Raw genomic sequence first — 16865 nt, forward strand, 5'->3', positions numbered from 1 at the left:
AGCGACCGGCTCAATTGGGTTGGAAACGTGCTGGCTCTTGTCCCCCTGGATGGGTCGAGGTGGGTGAAGAGGGAAACTTGGCGATTTGAGCAGTTGTCGATGGAGGCTCTATTTTTGGTGGAGACCTAGCTATCTTCGTTTGGGTCCCTGGTTTCTCGGTAAGTCTTCACAGCGACTCGGTGAGCCAGCCGAAGTTCGGTGAAGGAGCTTGGGCCAGATGTCCCCACTACAGGCCACGCACGGATCCTCGCTTACATAGCTCCCTGGAGGCTCGAGCAATCTGGATGGACCACGGAGCTTGACGTGATGTCACTGCTACGACGCTTCGATCGGACGGATCGATCTCTGTGGGGAACACGAAACAATTGCATCTCATCGTGGACCTAGTATCGAAGAAAGCGGCGTGGAAACGCGCCTTTTGCATCCTGGGTCACGTCTATGTCATACTGCTACCACTCCTATGGACGCCATGCTGTCTATTCGTAATGCCTTTATCAACGCCATCAAAAGGGCCTGAGTGGGTAGAGGGAAAGAGGAGAAGGAGAGGAGAAACCAAACAAAAGGCCAAACAGATCTAAGACGAGAATGCAAACCCCCAAAAGTCCAGTTCTGGGCGCGGAATCAAATCTAAGCGGTCATGAGTGTGCTCCAAGCAACCCAGATGCGACGCAACTTGGGTACCGTAGCTCGCCCACTCCCGTCCGCTGCAGCGCCGCCGTTGCGCATGAGAACCCGGCCAATTTCCATATAGCTCTCCACGGCGACGACCATGGGGCCGCGCGCTTCCGAGGGAATCCACTTCATGGAGTCCCTCGCCTCCCCGTAGTGGTCAAAGGCCTTTGCGAGGATGCGACGGCGCACATTGCCGGCGCCTTCGCTGTTGGGGTTCGCGAGAACATCCTTGGGCGTCAGACCCTCCTCCTTGAGCCAGGATGTGGGTAAATAGACGCGGCCAATCTTGGCATCTACTGCAATGTCGCGCGCAATGTTGACGAATTGCAGCGCGAGGCCCATCTGGCGCGCTGTGTTGCGGAGGTAGGCTTGCATGTAATCGGGCAGATTGTGCTGACAGTGACGGAAGACAAGCTCGAGACAGGCCTGTCCGACGGTGCTGGCAACGCGGGCAGCGTAGAGCTCGAGATCCTCGGGATCCGTGATCGGGAAGGTGTCCTTGCTGAAGGAGAGATCCATCTCGAACCCCTTGAGGAGCTCGGCCAGGGGTTCGCGGGGTATGAGCGATGAGGGGAGGAGGTCCAAAGCCGAGAGAGCTGATTCTGGAAAGTTTTCGGCAGCGTACTTTGCGGCGAGCGGCGCCGAAGTCGCGTCGGGGTCCTTGTAGAGCAGGCTTAGATGGCGGTCGAGTTTGGAGATCCAGGATGCGGCCTCGTCAGGGGTCTCGGCATCGTCGACAAGATCGTCGGCTAGACGGCAGTAGGAGTAGCTGCGGAGAGGAGCAGTTGGTCAGTGATATAGGGTTACATTTAGGTTTAGGGCGCTGGAACTCTACTAACAGCAGCGTCAGGTCGATCCGTAGGCGGCCTGGGAAGACGGAGCTGGCGAGATGGAAGCTACGACTCTTTCTGGCCAGTCTGGTGACCGCCTGGCGGATGCCCAAGATGCGCTCCATGTCGTACTGAGATGAGGGGAAAACACGAGCTCGAAGCAATGACATGGACAGGGCGTCGGCTGGCTTGTCGAACTTGTCTGAGAATGCATCGCAGACCGCGACGGCCTTGTCAAAGGCTGCCACGCCAAAGACAATGAGCATGTTGGTGACAAGGAAGAAGGTCGCTTCTTCGATTTCGAGGCTGCCGAAAAGCTTTAGTTCAAGCTTTGTGCCACTCTCAATGGCCCAGGTGCCGCGGCCCAAGGCCATCTCATCGACGACCCATAGATAGATGGTGGGCAGTAGGATGGGTAGAGCGGTGCAAGCCAATGGCAGAGCCAAAATGAATTGCGCCGTGATAGTCCAGGTGAGAAGCGCAAAGGAGCACGCCCAAACCAAAATCAGGCCCAGGTAGGTGCCTTCACCCTCCTTGGCGATCAGCCATGCGCCCAAGACGACGCTGCTGAAGAGGGCTAGCTGGCCGAGAGGCTTCGCCGTTTTTATCCATTGCGGGAGCGTGGCGGGGGAGTTCAGGTACTGAGCATGAAGCACAGGCTTGTTGAGGATGATGTAGAGCTGAGCGGTGATGTACGTTTGTATGACGAAGAAGAATAGCTCCTCGATTGGGATGTCATAGAGGGTCGGTCCCAACACTGCGTTTGGGGGATATGTCCAGATGCCGGTTCTGATCAGATACGAATCCCAGGGAATCGTGGCGGTAAAAGCGATTGTGACGATGAAGAGAGTCCTCACGACATCGAGGCGCGTAAACAGAGGGTATGAGATGAAAGTGAGTAATCCCGCCAAAGGGATGGTGTACTTGACGTGCCTAGCAAGTGATGAGCAAAATGTTGCTGAAGAAGAGCTCAACGGTGGGATCACTTACACCAGCGCATAGTCGTAACCCATCTTGAGAGGGCTGCAGTTTCTGGAAGCCGTGAAAGAATCACGAGAATGAGCAGATTCTCATAGGGTATTGAAAAATTAAGGACACGGGCTCGGCGACGGTGAGGGTTGATAAGAATTGAGGCTTGTCTTGGGGCGGCTCCTGCCAGCGGCGCTCGCCCTGTCTAGAGTCCGTCCGACTCCGAAGCAGGCCAGATTGCAAGCTGTTCCTGCGGCTAGGTTGCACAAAAGAAAAGACGGCACCTTGGGGCGTGTGTGAGAAACGAAAGGTGAGGTGGGATTAGATCGGGCGGGTGTCAGCGCAATTATGACGGAGAGGTTAGCGTCAAGTAAGTAGGTAGGTAAGCGTGGTAGGCAAGTAAGGTGAAGAGAAGGTGAGGTGAGACCCCACGTCGGCGTTGCAGCGTTACAACTTGCACCCGAACCTGCCCTGCTGTTTACTTTATCGCGTCCCTTTTTGTTGTTCTGTTGAAGACGGACTATTCACCGTTGCTGGCTGGACTTTGTATCCGTTACCCCAAGAGAATAACGGAAGCCGGTCGGCTAGTTCCCGGTGGGAGGAATGGTGAATTGTCCCGAGTGGAGTGGGATAGAAATCCGGGTTAGTCGTTGTCTTGCGGGCACGTTGCTCCGGCTGGTGTTTCCAGGCGCTGTTTTCTTGCTCGGGGCTCGGACTTTTCTGAAGCTCAGAGATTCCAGACGAAGGCAACGAAGATGCTAAGGGTGCGGCTGGACTGTGGTGCGGTGTAAGATGGACGTGGTGGCGCTTGCGAGGATCCTGTAGACAGAGCTTCTTTCCAGATCCGGTAAGACAATGCGCTGAACCAGGTGGGGGAGGAGCTAGGGATGGAGCTTGAAGTGGGATGAGATTGTTGAGGATCCAACGTGCAGCTACAACTCCCTTTGGCGTCTTGGTCTTAGTGTAAGCTACACAGTCTGACTCTAACAGTAATTAATTCGGAATGGAAGCTCCAACTTTCAAGGTGGCTGGTCCGGGCCGGCGTGGTTGGTTGGCCGAGTCCGAAGGGAATTTGGAAAGTCTATGACGACCATATGCGCGTCCCAACATGGGATTTTGCATACAACCAGCCCACTTTCAGGTTCTGATCGGACCAGGGGTTAATGGACGGATAGTAAGCGGGCGCGGATCTAGTGGATTTTTAGCCAGGTGGGAGAGGAGACACTAAATGCTTTCCTGACAATACTGCCTAAGAGATGTATCCGTAGAAAGAGATGCGGCCATGTGTCAAACGTGCTGAGAATGGGTGAGTAAGACAAGGCGGGATGGATGCTAGGTGCCGTTTTGCCTTTCAGACGAGAACAATTTCACAGAGCCTGTTGGAGGCTGAATTTTGGAACACATGAATTGTTTGGGGGCCGGACAGATGAATGAGATCCAAGGTGATTCATCACCAACGTCTGATTGATGAAAAATGCCCACTTCGACTTATACACTTCACGGCAAATGGCAAGTTGGAAGACTAAAATGCTACAAATGTCCGAGTCCGCGAGCTTGGCTCTATACTCTGCTCCATCTAAAGCAGTAGCCGATGAAGCGGGATAACAACGATCGCGATCTGCGAATACGATATCAAATGTCTCAACAACCGTTTTGTTTGGTTGTACCTGTAGCTAAAGCACCGTATCAGCCTGTCACCCTGTTTGTGCATGAGCTCTCTCATGCGGCACGCCCCTTGCTTTCGCACGCCTTATGCTACCCCAAGCCAGTGGCAGCTCACCTCAGCAAGGAACACAAAGATTGGGGTGAAGTTTGTGCGCCATCCCGCCCGTCCTGTCTCTTCAACGTTCGTAAGCCAGGAGCTTCCTCCGAAGTCGAGGTGTCATCACTCTCTCAATTCTCAACCCCAAACCGGCCGGTGCGGAGCTCATCCTCGTGCGATTTCATTCCCACCCCCTGCACCTGCCGCTCCGTTGCTTTTGTGGATCCCATGGCATGCGAGGGACAATTGGCAGCCGCCGTCTCTCTTCACATGCTTACTGGAATGGTAGGATAATTATTCTAGTATGAATGTTAATCAACTTCCCTTGCGTCAATCTTTCATCTTGCTGTTCACGTTCTCTCATTGTCTTGTGAGCTGGTGATAATCTCCTGGGGGCACTTGATAATCCTCGCTATACAACATCACGACAATCTCACAAGCATTACTTATCGCCTTACATCCAGTGCAGCCATCCATCTCATCTCACATATATAGTAGAGAACCCGTCATATAATATAGCAATGCCTCAACTCGGGGAAAAGCCCAAGAAGGCAATCATCGTCGGCGCAGGCGCCGGCGGCGTAGCTCTCGCCGCCCGCCTCGCAAAGGCAGGCTTCTCCGTCACCGTCCTCGAAAAGAACTCCTTCACCGGCGGCCGCTGCTCCCTCATGCACCACGAAGGCCACCGCTTCGACCAAGGTCCGTCCCTCTTCCTCCTCCCCCAGCTTTTCCACGAGACCTTCCGGGACCTGGACACCACCATGGCCGACGCCGGCGTCGACCTGCTGCGCTGCGAGACGAACTACAACATTTGGTTCCACGACGGCGAGCTCTTCAAGCACTCGTCCGACCTCGCCGCCATGAAGACGCAGATCGAGCGCTGGGAGGGTAAAGACGGCTTCGAGCGGTATCTCAAGTGGCTCCGCGAGGCCCACACGCACTACGAGATCTCTGTCAAGGACGTGCTGCACCGGAATTTCGGCAAGTTTCTGGATCTCGCGAGGCCCGGGTTCGTCAGGCACGTCGTGAACCTGCACCCGCTGGAGAGCATCTGGAGCCGCGCGAGCAGGTATTTCTGGACCGAGAGGCTGCGGAGGGTGTTTACCTTCGCCGTCATGTACATGGGTATGTCGCCCTTCGACGCGCCCGCGACGTATTCTCTGCTCCAGTACACCGAGTTCGCCGAGGGCATCTGGTACCCCCGCGGCGGCTTCCACCAGGTCGTGGCGGCGCTAGTGCGCATCGGCGAGCGGCTGGGCGTCGACTACCGCCTCAACACGCCCGTATCCCGCGTCCTGACAGACGGCCAGAAGGCGACGGGCGTGGAGCTCGAGTCCGGCGAGTCCCTTACGGCAGACGTCGTCATCATCAACGCCGACCTCGTCTACGCCTACGGCAACCTCCTCCCCAAGACCCCGACCATCACCGACTACACAAAGTCTCTCCGCAAAAGGGAGGCCAGCTGCAGCTCCATATCATTTTACTGGTGCATGGACCGCAAGATCCCCGAGCTGTCCGTCCACAACATCTTCCTCGCCGAGGAGTACCAGGAGTCCTTTGACGCCATCTTCAAGCGCCACTCCCTCCCTAACCAGCCCAGCTTCTACGTCAACGTGCCTAGCAGGATCGACCCCTCCGCGGCGCCCGAGGGAAAGGACACTGTCATCGTCCTCGTGCCCGTCGGCCACCTCCAGGAGTCAAAGGGCGACGGGCCGGGGCTGACGTCCGACCCGAAGCACTGGGACGACATCGTCGCTCGCGCCCGCGCCGCCGTCGTGGAGATTGTGAGCGCAAGGACGGGCTGCGCGCCCCTGACTGATTCCATTACGCATGAGATTGTCAACACGCCCTTGACGTGGGAAGAGAAGTTCAACCTCGACAAGGGTGCTATCTTGGGTTTGACGCATGGCATCTTCAACGTTCTTGCTTTCCGCCCGCGTACGCGCGCAGAGGGGTTAGAAAACGCATACTTCGTCGGCGCAAGCACTCACCCTGGTACCGGCGTGCCTATTGTCATGGCTGGCGCCAAGATCACGGCTGAGCAGATTCTCGATGATCGGGGATTGGAAGTACCCTGGGCCCGGGGCTTCGACGGTATTTTGAAGCCCCAGAGCCTGTCACCAGGGAACAAGAAGCTGGATAACGTACGGTACGGATTCCACTTCGGATCCGAGGAAGTTGCTGTCTTGTCTGTCGGACTGGTTTTGGCGTTGATTTACTTTATCTTCTGGCCTACCGTACAACCATGGGTTTGCTAAGTTTGTCATGTAAGCTATGAAAGGAATGATCTATACTCAGGAGCATCTTTTTGGTCAAAATAGACACCTCACTTCAAAAACTCAATGGTAGATTTCTATTCTGGTAGAGCCACGCTCGCTCGAGTAATGCCCCTCAATGACGTTTATTCGCAAGTCCGGTCGCATGAGTGGCACTTCGAAACCATCCAGTCGTTGTAGCTGATAAGCAGATACTTGATTCCCTGGGCTAAGGTCGGCGGAATATGGCCAATGTGCGTCTCAAGGCTCATGGGAGCCTTGAGATCGTGATCTTTGGCTGGGTTAAATGGTAGGAGACAGCAAACTATCGCCCTTAGATAACGAAATCAAAGATGACGAACATGGAGGCTGGTGGTTTCATCTACCTAATTGGCCGAGTGGATAAGAAGGACGCATCGCACGGCTGGCTGAAATGAGAGGCCACTCGAGGAACCGCGTTTATAGCCTATCTTGTGTGTGTGTGTGGGCAGCGAGATTCCCGCGGCTGCCAAAGTCCTTGTAAGCCCTGGTTATGAGGCAGCGACGATGCTCAGAAACATTCTTTTTAGTAAGGTAGCACTCACCTTCCTCTATCACAGCCCGCAAGGTAGTCTTTTCGGAATATGCCCAGGACGATACTCAGAGCTAAGTCGTATTGTCCCCCTTCACACCGGCCCTAGTGAGACTTATTTGACTGCCTGCGCTGATATCAAAACTACGTCAGGGCGAGCTCAAACCGAACAGTCGAAGGCACAAGCGAAGGCACAAGCGACGGCAGTCCTTGGCATTCTCCTCGAAAGGTCCCTGGTGTTTTGAGCCTGTTATAGATCTGCCATGCCTTTAAAAGCCACGGGTCGCCCTGGATCCTACCCGTTTCTACTATAGGCTTTGCACTTCCACGCCTGGGCTCCTGGTGCCATCAGGACTGGCGCCAATGCCGAGGGAATCAGCTTTGAGCTACGACGAACACAATCAATGGAATAAGACAGCACTTCGAAGACTTGGAGGAGCATTAAAACTCTCTGGGAGTGCCATTATGCAGCAGAAGATCTTCACCAACATCGCTTATGACCCCGAGGTGACGGACCGTGGGACGGCGTGAAAATGGATAGAGGAGTGCGCCCGCCCAAGAAGTCACTCAGGTGCCAAGTGGGCTGGCTTAGCAGGCTGGTCCTTCCGTGGCGCCGGAAAGGATTCCTAGATACATGGATGCGTTCTCGCCTTGTTGCAAGATTGGATCTCTCGACAGTCTGCCGGAAGAGAAGGTGATTGCCTCAGCAGCATCATCCATACAAGGTGCCCCTGAGTCCTATACCCCACGATCCTAGAGAAAAAAGCTGGATTATACACAGAAAGGAGAAGCCCAATAATCGACCAGTTGCGCGAGATCGCCGTCGGATCAACCGGTCACGTAGCCCTAGCGGTCTTCGTGAATGGCGTACTTGAACAGCTCATGTAGCCGAGGCCACTTGGTGCGTAAGATCGCAGTATCGGGGTAAGTGACAAGTTGTCGCGTAGCGACTCATTCTTATAAAAGCATCCAAATGAATTGTTAGAGGATCAAGAATCCAAATATGCCCAAACATGGTCCACGAGCATGCAAGTGTCAGAGAAACGAAATACTGATCGATTCTGTCTAGAGGCATGTTCTCGATACCGGTGGTAGCCAAGGCCAGCTCTGACTATTCCATAGCTTGCTTGCCGCTCCGCTCTACACCCTTCGTGGCACTACGCGGCACTTCGGGCAGTATATAAAGGCTCGAATACACGTGGAATACCAAAGTGAGTCTACAACCATCGTCGTATTGGTATGATATCCCGCGATTTCTTTCACGTCAACGTCAGACCCAGGGTCTCATCAACAAGCTGCCACTCTGCCGCGAAGCAACAGGGTGTCCACCTTTATGACTATCACCGTGATCATGTCCAAGGCAGGCTTACTCGGCCACTTGGATCCTCTCAGTCAGACCGCAGTATGACTGTCTTATATGCGTTTGAGGTTGTCCCAAAGTCCGTACCCATGCAGGTGGCTGGCGGCGGAACTGCGACCTTGAGTCGACAGCTTCAGGTATATATAGAAAGGCTGAGAGGCACCAAGAGGATCTTGCTCATAGCTATATCCAAACACATAATCCTAGTCCTCTTGTTGTAATGTGAAGTTTCGACTTATGCCGAGATACCAGGGTCACTCACGGCGGGCGGACATACTCTCTCCGATGATGATAACCCGGCTATATTAGCGAGTCTCGATGACTTTCTGGCGTCATCGTCCCTCACGCATTGGGGAAAGGGGACACTTTCTTGCGCCGTCGATCTTTGTGTTGAGGGCCATGGACGTCCCAAGCGACCTAATAAGCAACTCTTCTCAGGCGACAAGGTCTGGAGCTCTGCATTCATACCAAAGCTCACCAGCATTGACCCAATGTCGTGTTCAATGATAGCCATATCGGCGTCTTCTCGTTCTCCCCCAAGGGTCCAGTAACATGGCGACGAGTATTGGCAAGCATTGAAAACCGGAGCACGCCGAGGCGGCAGTCTATGCTCCGCAGTTGCTGAGCATAAGGGGAGTAGGAGGAATGACATGCATGCCACAGATGGACGCGTCTGAGGAACTAGATAACACCAATATGCGAGGTGACTGCCCATGTCGACGCGGTGCCACGCAAGGCGAGTTGTACACTTTCACCTCCAGCACCGTCGCATCACCATAGGATCTCAGCGGATCTCCAACACCTCCCTACGTGGTACGTGAACTACACTGTGACTTGATAGAAGTTTCATTGATCGTTATGGAAACCAGCTAAATGGCGTTTCCCTCTTCTTGCTACAACGCATAGAAGAGCCTCTCGCGACCCGCAGCATTCAGCCGCACTCTCGCATCTTTGCTCCATGTTTCTCTTCCTGATACGAAAGTTGCTCTCTCTCATCTCTGACCGCCCCTCGCCTGTGCCGCCGCATCGCGATTGATAGCCTCTTCCCCAAGGACCTTACTCGCAGCCATGAACCTATTTCCAAACCTCCGTCAGCAAAACGAAACTCATCGCCTCCAAAAGCACCCAGAACTCAATCCGAGCCATGCGCGATGCCTGTCCTGGCATCATATACGTACGGTAATGCTGCGACGGTGAGACAGAAGCAGTGAAACCGGAAAACATATCTGACGAAGGCGGAGGGAAGAGAACAACTCACATGCCGCCATGCCACGCCCCCAAACCCCGCATACTCTCAGCCTGCACGCTCGTCATGCGAACCAGGTTCTCCGTATCGGAAAGATTAGCAGACAGCTGCGCCAGCTGCGAATGAAGATGTGTCTGCGATATCGAGTCCAGTCAGCACGAAGAAATTCCATCCCGGAACCAATGTCCTCTCGGCCAAGCATCTCTTCGCCTCTCGCGAGCCCCTCTTCCTCTGCCCTTCGCGCCATCACATCTCACAGAGATAGAAACAAGCCCCATAAGGCAGGAGAACTCACCAGCTGCCGCGTCTTCATCGCGTTGCCGGAGCTAGACGCCATGGACGGCCTCGCCGTCTGACCCATGCTGATATTCCGTGACGCCATCTTTCTTTCGGCTTGTGTTTTGGCTGCTCGTCCTAGAAAACATGGGATCAGTCAACAGTCCTTGAACTGCCCTCCTCACCAAATCGAGACCTCCGTTCCCGCCCATTCTCATTGCCACGGGCAAAGGTGAAGGGAAAGAACTGAAACTCAAAGTCCGCGATCGACTCTCTCATGCAGACTTCCTCATCACGAATATCAATTGCAAAATACCACTCACCTTTTGCACCACGCGTCGTCAAATCCGAAACAAACAACCAGCAGAGCCTCAACCCCAACCCAGAAACCCCGTCAGGCAGGTACCTTAACGAATAAGGTAGCCGCCAAGGGAAAAAAAACAAAAGGAGCGATAGTAGTAATCAACTCCTCTTCAGACGATTTCATGCAACCCCACTGCTTATTTCTCCCTTATGCTCTCTTTCGTCCAAACACTTGTCTTGTCTCGCGGCGGGAAGTTGGCTGTGGTGGTGATGGGTGGCGGGGAAGGATATCTTAACAGACGGCCGTTAATTCATGCCTCCTTCATAGTTTAAACATACACACGTCCCAAATGCTTGATTTTGTTTGGGGGGACGGGATGTCGTCGGACAACGGAGGTGGGGTCGGAAAGCAGGACCCTCCAAGTAGGCAGAAAGTAAACAAAAACCTCGACTTCTGATTCGCGGGTCTCTTCGTCATTCTCGCAGGCAGGTGCCAAATGCCAGCTGCCAGATGAGAATATGGTCCGTGCTCCAGCGCGCTGGCTTTTCCCATCACAGCGTCCCCAGCAGCAGCGCGATAAGATAAGGCAGGAGACAGACAATCTTGAATCAACACCCACGAATTGGAGACCTCACGCTCATTGAAGTGCACCCGCAAGGGCGAACACGGGAGGACAAAAAAAAAGTCTCGGGGTGGCTGTTCGCTTCCATGCATCTCTTCGCCAGGGCAGAACTTTTGACTTTTTTTTTCCAAGTCCCGGATCTTCGGCACGGCACATCCCTCGAGGGGGAGAAAAAACGCCCCCTTTGAGGTGCCCGGGAAAGAACCCCTCCATACCGAACATCCAAGCGTCGCTCCCTCGGTGAGCGGTGAGGGAGGGGGGACCTCCTGCCCGCCGTGGAAACAATCACATCATACCTATTACGAGGTAAAACTACCTGACGTGTATCATATCATACCATCAGATCATGTCGCGTGCAACCCTCCACCACAGAGGCACGCGTCACGTGTCAGCAACGCACTCTTTCTTTCCACGCTCCTTTGGTCTCCTCCTTCCCCCTCGGCTTCGGGGACGCGATGCCAGATGGTGGCTTTCGGCTGGCGCGTTCTGTTCCTACCAGTGCCCCTTCCCGGCCTTCCCCTCAGGTCAGCGACGACGGTCTTAGTTCTGAATCAACCAACATGCCAGCGTCTCATCAGTCGCGCCTGAACCTCAAGCCCGCCACAAGCCTCGGCCGGGGGCGACAGAACTCCTGGACGTAGATCTCCTCAACTGACTTGCTTACTGCTTACTGCTTTGCTTACCTTATACTCAATCCACCTCGTCTGACAATGCTCAAGGGCCAAAGTATAATGCACGCACCCCTGGTGGAGAATCTTTCTAGACATCACGTTTGTTTTCACGATGCCAAGTTTCGCCCCTGTCTGGCTTCCATTGCGTTCAATTGAACTTCCCTAAAGGGGCTGCCTACTTGCCCGCCCCCTAAACTTTTACACCCATACACACACCTCACCCCTTTCCTCCTCATCCCCATGGGTTGCGCCCGTCATCGCCCTTCTCTCATCATCGGGAAACTAAAAATTATGGAAAGCCAAGATCCCTTATCAAGAGAGGCTTCAGTCTGAGCATGTCCCCCAATCGTTGTTTGCTGCCATGCAATGATATTGCCCATCTTTGTATTGCCGGTTCAAAAACCACCCCCGGCTCCTCCCCCTGTCTATGCTCGTTACTTGTAATCCCCTCGACGTACCTAGCCTTGGCTGTGCCTTGGCTGCAAAAAGAAATATTTTTCGTAAAGGACAGACACAAAAGAAAAGGAAATTGCCTGAGAAGGGGCGTTTCGTTTTATACACATCCAACTTCTCGCTTTCGCCCAAGATGACTCGAGGATGGTCAGATCTCACGTCCCATCTTTTTGTCTTTGATCCGGGCCTTGGTGCGAGTTACAAGTCCGAAGTCATCGGGTTGCCGGGACGTCATCTGCTATCCAACCTCCAATGCTGGTCTCCCTTTGGTCAACGAGAACATCGATGTCGTCCATGCCAATGCTGCTGCTATTACCAGAAGTCGAAGGGAATTGGCCCCCATCGTCACAATGCCGTATGTACTGGACTTGCGTCCGATTGATGAGAAATGAGAAAAGTCGTCGAATTAACTATGTGTTGTGCCGCGAATGAAAGACCGATTCCTGTCTAATCGTTTCGTGTCGTCATCGTGTTGCCGCGCATCGATATGTGAGGAACTCCGGCGGAGTGACCTCTTGAGACCAACGGAATGCGATAGCAAGCCTGGGTCTATGAGTATGTAGAAGGATAGAGACGTAGTCATCGAGTTCGTTTCGGATCGCAATCGGGCCAAGGAAGCTGATGTCGTTCCATATCGCTGGTCGTGACATCGTCAATGCCGTAGAGCGATCAAAGCAGCCTCGTGAGTGATGTTTACCGGACTCCTATAGCCGGTCTCGGCCCGAGACTGCTTTGGCTGCTGTGGGCTGAAGGCTCGGTGTCATTCTGTGATTCACCACTGCCCGCGCTGGCGCTCGCACTACCAGTCAGACTTCTCATGTTCTTCTGTTTAGGTGGAGGAACAAGACCGCTCACCCCGATATGTTGCTCAACCTGCTGTGGCGCGACTGCGTTACCATGGCCGGGAGGGTATCGGGGCACCGGCTGACGCATACCGTCAGGAGGAGACGTCCGACCGTTCATCGGAGGGCCGTGATATCCATTGGGCGGCGACGGTCGGCCGCTGCCGCCCCGGATCGACGGACTGTAGGGGTTTCCGGGAGACTGGCTAGCTCGTCGCGGAAAGGCTCCGTTCATGCCCATGGCCATGGGGCCTCCGCCCATTTGCATCTCGTCCAGACGTGAGGCCGTCAGCGAGTTTGCTCTCGAGCCTGCCTGCATCGTACCTCTGTCAACGGCACCGTATCGATTCGATGAGTAGGAAAAGAGGGGGTCGTCTAGGATGTTCTCATTCGCAGCAGGGATACTAGCAATCTGGCTGGAACGATTGCGTCCAAAATTGGGGCGGAATCGGGATGATCTGGCGGGCGGTGCTCCTCCGGCATCGTAAATCTCGTTCTTGTGGTACTGAGCACGGGTGGGCGGTGCTGCGGCTGCCGCCTTCCGGTTCTTCCGTGACGTAACGCTCATCATGTCAAAGTTATCGGGGTCGATCATCGGGGCCGGTGGTCCAGAGTTGGGGTCGAAGTAGTCGTCGTCGTCATCCTCCTCGTCGAAAACCTGAGCGCTATTGCGCATGGGGTGCGGGCCTCGCCTTGGGGGAGGACCTCTTGATCTCATTCGCATCTCCCTCTCTCTCAGTGCCAGCTCTCTCTGACGCAACTCCATCTCACGCTCGCGAATAGCCAACTCGGAACCCTCAGGGCCATGGCTGTAACCAGGTTCTCCACCTTCCGGAATATCATCATACATCATGAGATGTGAGAACTCCTCCAAATCGTTTCCCTCCATGGACCCGCGTCTCGAAGCAGCCCTAGATCCCGGAGGAGGAGGGCCACGAGGGAAGCCGTTGGGAGGGCCCCCGTTCATGGGGGGCCGACGCATACCAGGCGGTGGTCCTGGGCCCAAATTTGAGGAGTTGCGTGGGCGCGGTCCCCGGTTTGGTGGCATACCATTGCCATTCATCATGGTTCGGGCACCATTTGCTGATGACATCCTCGGGAGAGGTGACTGAGATGTGGGTGAGCCGGGAGGTGCCATTGTTACATCAATAGGCTTTGGCGGCTTCTGGCGGTTGACAATATTAAGGTTATGCAGAATAGCGTAAAGCGACTCGATGCGAGGAACAGGGACGTGAGCCTCTTTGGCCAATTTTATCGGTGAGCCCAGATACGTCTCAACTTCCATCGGTCGCTTTGCGATGTAGTCCTGCCACATGATGCTCTCGGGGTTCGTGGGCTTCGTCATTTCGTCAATGGTCTTTTGTTTGAAGTCGGGAGATAACTTGCAGCCGTGTGCGTCTGCCAAAGCAAGCAGCTCGTCGATTATGCCTGTCACCATATCCTTCACACCAACCTTCTCAAGCAATTGGGCGTGGCTTGCTGTCTCGAAGATGACGCTGGCGGGGTGGAAAGCAATAGGTCTGTCGTCAGGTCAGCAAGGCTACCAAACGGAATCTATTCATATCCAGGCTTACCCAATGACCCGCTCATACTGCTGCTGACGGATGTTCTGGGAAACTTTGCAGTCGACCTGGGCCGTGTTCAACGTCATCGCCAATGCCTCGGCCATATCGCTCTGGATTGCGCCGGGAATATTATCATTTTTGCAGGAGGGTCCAACCCAGACTTCTGTTGAGCCCTTGTGTTCGAATTCACTCTGGCCCAGTTGGGAGAGTTCGGCATTGGAAACCAGCGAAAGCACAACGTTGGTGGGGAATCGTTCCTCAATAGCGGCCTCGACACCGAGGGTATGCGTCGTGTTAACGAGAATGCACGTGTGTTGAGGGGTGACGACGGCGTCAATGACGGCGGCGAGGTCGTAAACGTCGGGGAGAGCCTTGATGCAAAGGATCACATAATCAAATGGGCCACCGCCGTGTGCGGCTTCTTCGGGAACGCGTACAACTGCGGATTCAGACTGTCAGCAATCTTTACATCCCTCTGCCGACCATGGTGCATTGGGAACTTACCGTGTCGCGGCTTAAATCTTTCGTTGCCAAATATGGGAGACCTGCAAATGTTTGATTAGACGCGCGCCCGCAGGTCGCAGGAGAGAATAGGCGACGTACTTGAAGGAAATGCCGTATTGCGCAACGTGATCGAATCCCGACTTCCACACCAGTGTAACGTCGCAAGCATTCGTCGCTTGTAATCTCCATGATAGAAAGGCAGAAACTGGATTCCCTCCCACTACACAGGTTTTCATTAGCTCGCTGTCGTCGGCCATGCTGAATTGCGGTCGACACGATGCAAGAGCACCGGTCCCTGTATTGACGAGTACTGTGTATATTAAGAAGGAAAAAAAAGAGAGGGGAAGAAAAACGAGTGTGGTCTGCGATGGGAAAGGTGTAATGGGGAGGAGAAAAGCCGGGCTGACGGATAGAGATAAAGGAACACAAAATTCCGATCCACCCCGTCGCACTGATGCAAGAAGAAGCAATTACTGGAGCGAGCGGGCGGGAAGACTGGAAGCCAGGAAAGAAATGGGACGCACCTGAGAGGATCTTGAGCCGGGGCGTCATGGGTGCCATGATGGGCCCAATTGTGGATTAGCTGGTGGGCTGGGCCAAGTGTTGTACCCTCTGTACACCTCTTTTTCGCGACAACGCAGACGGCTTTTTGGGCCTTGTACAACGACGGCGAATGGAACAGCAACCAGCGTGTGGCTTCGTTCAATCGTCGATTGGAGTCGAACTAGGTGTAGCGACCTGTGTATCGCACAAACGGAAGTGGTGGATTGTTCCTATCCTGATTCCCGTGTTCCAAAACCCCCTACTAGGCGTAGGCGACGGCAGGTCGGCAGGTGGGCGCGTCTGTGGGTGCGTCGGGCGTCAGACCCATTCGACGCTGGCAAGTGTATCGGGGCGTGGATTTGGAGCGACGTGGAAATGAAGCGATTCGGCGACGGGTCGTCAGTCTCTCTTGGTTCTGGTAGCCTAGTGGCGCAGTATCGAAAACCAAGGCTTCTCTCGATGCAGCAGAAGTAACGAACGTGTCGCCTGTAGTGGCTAGTCGAAGTCGGGGGCGGCTGGTCGAGCTGAAGTGGGCTAACTGAATGGGCCCTTGGAAACGGCGAGACGATGCAACAACAAGAACAGCTGGCTTGGAGCACGGTCAAGAGGATGATGCGAGGTCGATTGATACTTGTCGACAGCTTGCGGCAAAGGTGAATGTGTGGGTGTGAATGTGCAAGCAACTTTCTGTCTATGTAACGAATGGATTGGCTGCCCCGAGGTGGTGTCGTGTTTCGAAGACTGGCCGGTCTTGGTTCTTTGGGGAGGACAGCGAACGGACGGGGGGGCGTGATCGTCGAAAGGAGATGACGAGATTTAGGATTACAAGAAAGAAAAGGAGACGGGATAGGTAGGATTGAGCTCTGTCTGTCGTTCTTTTCGTAGGACAAACACGGTCTCTCGCTCGGTGCGAAAAAACAACGAGGATATGGAGGGAAGAGGTAAGGTAGAGAGGGTAGAGAGGTTTAGAGAATTGGGACGGGATGATAGAAGGAGGGTGAGTGAGCCAGAGGTGGTGGAGAGAGCGGCAATGGCTGGAAGAGGCGTCTAAAAGTAAAGTAGGAGAGGCAGGTACCAAGGGACACGCGAGGTACCTCGGGCTGTGCGGGAGGTGTGTAAGAAGCGTGGTGTGTTTCGGGCAAAGACACCTCTGCGGATGCCAGCCAGGGAAGTCACGACTAGGTAAAAGGGAGGTAGGGGTGGGTTGTAGGGAGGTACGGTGACAGAGTTGGGATGATGGGATGAGGAGAGAGCCACGCGGTGCCAGCAGGAGCAGAGGGAAAGGAAGAAAAAAAAAAGTCTCCAGTGTGGCCGTGCCGTGCGTACGACGTATCTTAGGTACGGAAGTACGTGGGTGAATTTGGGGAGGAGATGGAGGATGAGGTGGGCGGCGTCTGCGGAAGGCAGGAGAAGGACGGAA

General features: G+C 54.4%; 4 protein-coding genes across 4 annotated transcripts; 1 reads left to right on the plus strand and 3 right to left on the minus strand.

Annotated features, from left to right (window-relative positions):
* Nucleotides 1-627: 627 nt before the first annotated feature.
* On the minus strand, nt 628-2515 carry CTAM01_10040 (squalene/phytoene synthase; the record flags this gene model as incomplete). Its single annotated transcript, XM_060526056.1, has 3 exons — nt 628-1441; nt 1512-2435; nt 2493-2515. The coding sequence occupies 3 exons, from the start codon at nt 2513-2515 to the stop codon at nt 628-630; spliced, it is 1761 nt and encodes a 586-aa protein (XP_060379384.1).
* Nucleotides 2516-4754: 2239 nt separating this feature from the next.
* CTAM01_10041 (phytoene desaturase) lies at nt 4755-6491 on the plus strand (the record flags this gene model as incomplete). The annotated part of the gene is made up of 1 exon (XM_060526057.1): nt 4755-6491. The coding sequence occupies one exon, from the start codon at nt 4755-4757 to the stop codon at nt 6489-6491; it is 1737 nt and encodes a 578-aa protein (XP_060379385.1).
* A 2920-nt stretch (nt 6492-9411) lies between these two features.
* Nucleotides 9412-10047, minus strand: CTAM01_10042 (uncharacterized protein; the record flags this gene model as incomplete). Its single annotated transcript, XM_060526058.1, has 3 exons — nt 9412-9493; nt 9678-9799; nt 9961-10047. 3 exons carry the CDS (start codon nt 10045-10047, stop codon nt 9412-9414), a joined length of 291 nt encoding a protein of 96 aa, XP_060379386.1.
* Nucleotides 10048-12684: 2637 nt separating this feature from the next.
* On the minus strand, nt 12685-15463 carry CTAM01_10043 (uncharacterized protein; the record flags this gene model as incomplete). The annotated part of the gene is made up of 5 exons (XM_060526059.1): nt 12685-14353; nt 14408-14837; nt 14903-14943; nt 15002-15197; nt 15427-15463. 5 exons carry the CDS (start codon nt 15461-15463, stop codon nt 12685-12687), a joined length of 2373 nt encoding a protein of 790 aa, XP_060379387.1.
* Between the last annotated feature and the right edge of the window lie 1402 nt (nt 15464-16865).

Source organism: Colletotrichum tamarilloi, assembly GCF_030869305.1.
Source record: "Colletotrichum tamarilloi strain Tom-12 chromosome Unknown Scaffold_43.1, whole genome shotgun sequence".
NCBI lineage: Eukaryota > Fungi > Ascomycota > Sordariomycetes > Glomerellales > Glomerellaceae > Colletotrichum > Colletotrichum tamarilloi.